Source organism: Taudactylus pleione, unplaced genomic scaffold (genome assembly GCF_031769625.1).
Source record: "Taudactylus pleione unplaced genomic scaffold, aTauple2 ptg002045l, whole genome shotgun sequence".
Lineage (NCBI taxonomy): Eukaryota > Metazoa > Chordata > Amphibia > Anura > Myobatrachidae > Taudactylus > Taudactylus pleione.
In genome coordinates, this window is record NW_028286440.1 from 257,501 (window position 1) to 260,755 (window position 3,255).

At 51.3% G+C, this 3,255-nt stretch overlaps 1 protein-coding gene across 15 annotated transcripts in view; it reads right to left on the minus strand.

Moving 5' to 3' along the window:
• ABI2 (abl interactor 2) overlaps positions 1 to 3,012 on the minus strand; it is a 250,251-nt gene extending 247,239 nt beyond the window's left edge. For 3 of the 15 annotated variants that reach the window (XM_088465615.1, XM_088465613.1, XM_088465606.1), the window contains exon 1: positions 2,574 to 3,009. In XM_088465615.1, the coding sequence (XP_088321741.1) occupies positions 2,574 to 2,690 (117 nt within the window). In that variant the 5' untranslated portion in view covers positions 2,691 to 3,009. Of the gene's footprint in view, positions 1 to 2,573 lie in introns of all 15 variants that reach the window. The other 12 variants (XM_088465621.1, XM_088465616.1, XM_088465607.1 and 9 more) reach the window with 8 other exon arrangements.
• Between the last annotated feature and the right edge of the window lie 243 nt (positions 3,013 to 3,255).

Below are 3,255 nucleotides of genomic sequence, written 5' to 3' on the forward strand. Positions count from 1 at the left end.
ACAGGGCAGAGGGTATTATACAGTACAGGGCATGCCATCAGGGTGAGCAGAGGGTATTTATTATACAGTACAGGGCAGAGGGTATTTATTATACAGTACAGGGCATGCCATCAGTGTGAGCAGAGGGTATTATACAGTACAGGGCAGAGGGTATTATACAGTACAGGGCAGAGGGTATTATACAGTACAGGGCACGCCATCAGTGTGAGCAGAGGGTATTATACAGTACAGGGCAGAGGGTATTATACAGTACAGGGCAGAGGGTATTATACAGTACAGGGCAGAGGGTATTATAAAGTACAGGGCACGCCATCAGTGTGAGCAGAGGGTATTATACAGTAAAGGGCATGCCATCAGTGTGAGCAGAGGGTATTATACAGTACAGAGCAGAGGGTATTATACAGTACAGGGCAGAGGGTATTATAAAGTACAGGGCAGAGGGTATTATAAAGTACAGGGCAGAGGGTGTTATAAAGTACAGGGCATGCCATCAGTGTGAGCAGAGGGTATTATACAGTACAGGGCAGGCCATCAGTGTGAGCAGAGGGTATTATACAGTACAGGGCAGAGGGTATTATACAGTACAGGGCAGAGGGTATTATACAGTACAGGGCACGCCATCAGTGTGAGCAGAGGGTATTACACAGTACTGGGCAGAGGGTATTATACAGTACAGGGCACGCCATCACTGTGATCAGAGAGTATTATACAGTACAGGGCAGAGGGTATTATAAAGTACAGGGCACGCCATCAGTGTGAGCAGAGGGTATTATACAGTACAGGGCTTGCCATAAGTGTGAGCAGAGGGTATTATACAGTACAGGGCAGAGGGTATTATACAGTACAGGGCACGCCATCAGTGTGAGCAGAGGGTATTATACAGTACAGGGCAGAGGGTATTATACAGTACAGGGCAGAGGGTATTATACAGTACAGGGCAGAGGGTATTATACAGTACAGGGCATGCCATCAGTGTGAGCAGAGGGTATTATACAGTACAGGGCAGAGGGTATTATACAGTACAGGGCAGAGGGTATTATACAGTACAGGGCACGCCATCAGTGTGAGCAGAGGGTATTATACAGTACAGGGCAGAGGGTATTATACAGTACAGGGCAGAGGGTATTATACAGTACAGGGCAGAGGGTATTATAAAGTACAGGGCACGCCATCAGTGTGAGCAGAGGGTATTATACAGTACAGGGCAGAGGGTATTATACAGTACAGGGCAGAGGGTATTATAAAGTACAGGGCAGAGGGTATTATAAAGTACAGGGCAGAGGGTATTATACAGTACAGGGCAGAGGGTATTATACAGTACAGGGCAGAGGGTATTATACAGTACAGGGCAGAGGGTATTATACAGTACAGGGCAGAGGGTATTATACAGTACAGGGCAGAGGGTATTATACAGTACAGGGCAGAGGGTATTATACAGTACAGGGCAGAGGGTATTATACAGTACAGGGCATGCCATCAGGGTGAGCAGAGGGTATTTATTATACAGTACAGGGCAGAGGGTATTTATTATACAGTACAGGGCAGAGGGTATTTATTATACAGTACAGGGCATGCCATCAGTGTGAGCAGAGGGTATTATACAGTACAGGGCAGAGGGTATTATACAGTACAGGGCAGAGGGTATTATACAGTACAGGGCAGAGGGTATTATAAAGTACAGGGCAGAGGGTATTATAAAGTACAGGGCAGAGGGTATTATACAGTACAGGGCAGAGGGTATTATACAGTACAGGGCAGAGGGTATTATACAGTACAGGGCAGAGGGTATTATACAGTACAGGGCAGAGGGTATTATACAGTACAGGGCAGAGGGTATTATACAGTACAGGGCAGAGGGTATTATACAGTACAGGGCAGAGGGTATTATACAGTACAGGGCATGCCATCAGGGTGAGCAGAGGGTATTTATTATACAGTACAGGGCAGAGGGTATTTATTATACAGTACAGGGCAGAGGGTATTTATTATACAGTACAGGGCATGCCATCAGTGTGAGCAGAGGGTATTATACAGTACAGGGCAGAGGGTATTATACAGTACAGGGCAGAGGGTATTATACAGTACAGGGCAGAGGGTATTATAAAGTACAGGGCAGAGGGTATTATAAAGTACAGGGCAGAGGGTATTATACAGTACAGGGCAGAGGGTATTATACAGTACAGGGCAGAGGGTATTATACAGTACAGGGCAGAGGGTATTATACAGTACAGGGCAGAGGGTATTATACAGTACAGGGCAGAGGGTATTATACAGTACAGGGCAGAGGGTATTATACAGTACAGGGCAGAGGGTATTATACAGTACAGGGCATGCCATCAGGGTGAGCAGAGGGTATTTATTATACAGTACAGGGCAGAGGGTATTTATTATACAGTACAGGGCAGAGGGTATTTATTATACAGTACAGGGCATGCCATCAGTGTGAGCAGAGGGTGGCTATATGGGCACAGCCAGGGTGTCTCTCAGGTGATAAATGGGTCAGTGAGGGGCAGCGCAGGGCACTGCCTCTCAGTGATGTCTATGCAGTATCCAGCATACGGGCACTCTGTCACCTGGATGTAGTTGTTCTCGCAGTAGTCCGCCACCCGCTCCAGGTTGGTGTAGCTGTCCAGCAGGGCCCGCCGGCCGCCGGGGATCTCCTCCTCCAGCAGCATCTGCAGCTCCGCCATCTTCTGTCTCTCTCTCAGCAGCAGCAGCAGCAGCAGCAGCAGCACATCCTCCTCCCGGGAGCCCCGCAGCCGCCGCTACATACACTGCTGCTGCCTGCCCGCTACACTGCGGAGGGAGAGCCAGGGGCGCGCACAGAGATGGGGGGGCGCGCACAGAGATGGGGGGGCGGGGGCGCGCAGGAGAAAGAGAGACTGAGAGGTGGAGGCGGGGCCGCGCGCACAGGATCGCTGCTGGACGTGAGGGGCTGCGGGGCGCGCACAGAGGGCCGGCGGGGGGCGCGCACAGAGCCAGCTGCTGCTGCTGAACGTGAGCCGGGGAGGCTCGCGTCCTGACTCCCCACACCCGCGCGCACTGAGCAAAAGGAGGAGCGTGCCCAGGACAACGCGCCTGCGCAGTAACAGCCCAGCCGCTGAGCCTGAGAGGGGGGCGCGCGCTCCTGCGGCTCGCTTCGCACGGTCTCTATAGCAACAAGGAGAGAGTGAGCGGGCTGGGGGGGGGGGGGGGGGGAAGGACCGGTCACGTGTCCTGCCCTGTAGTGGTGACGTCACTCGTGTTACCTCACAG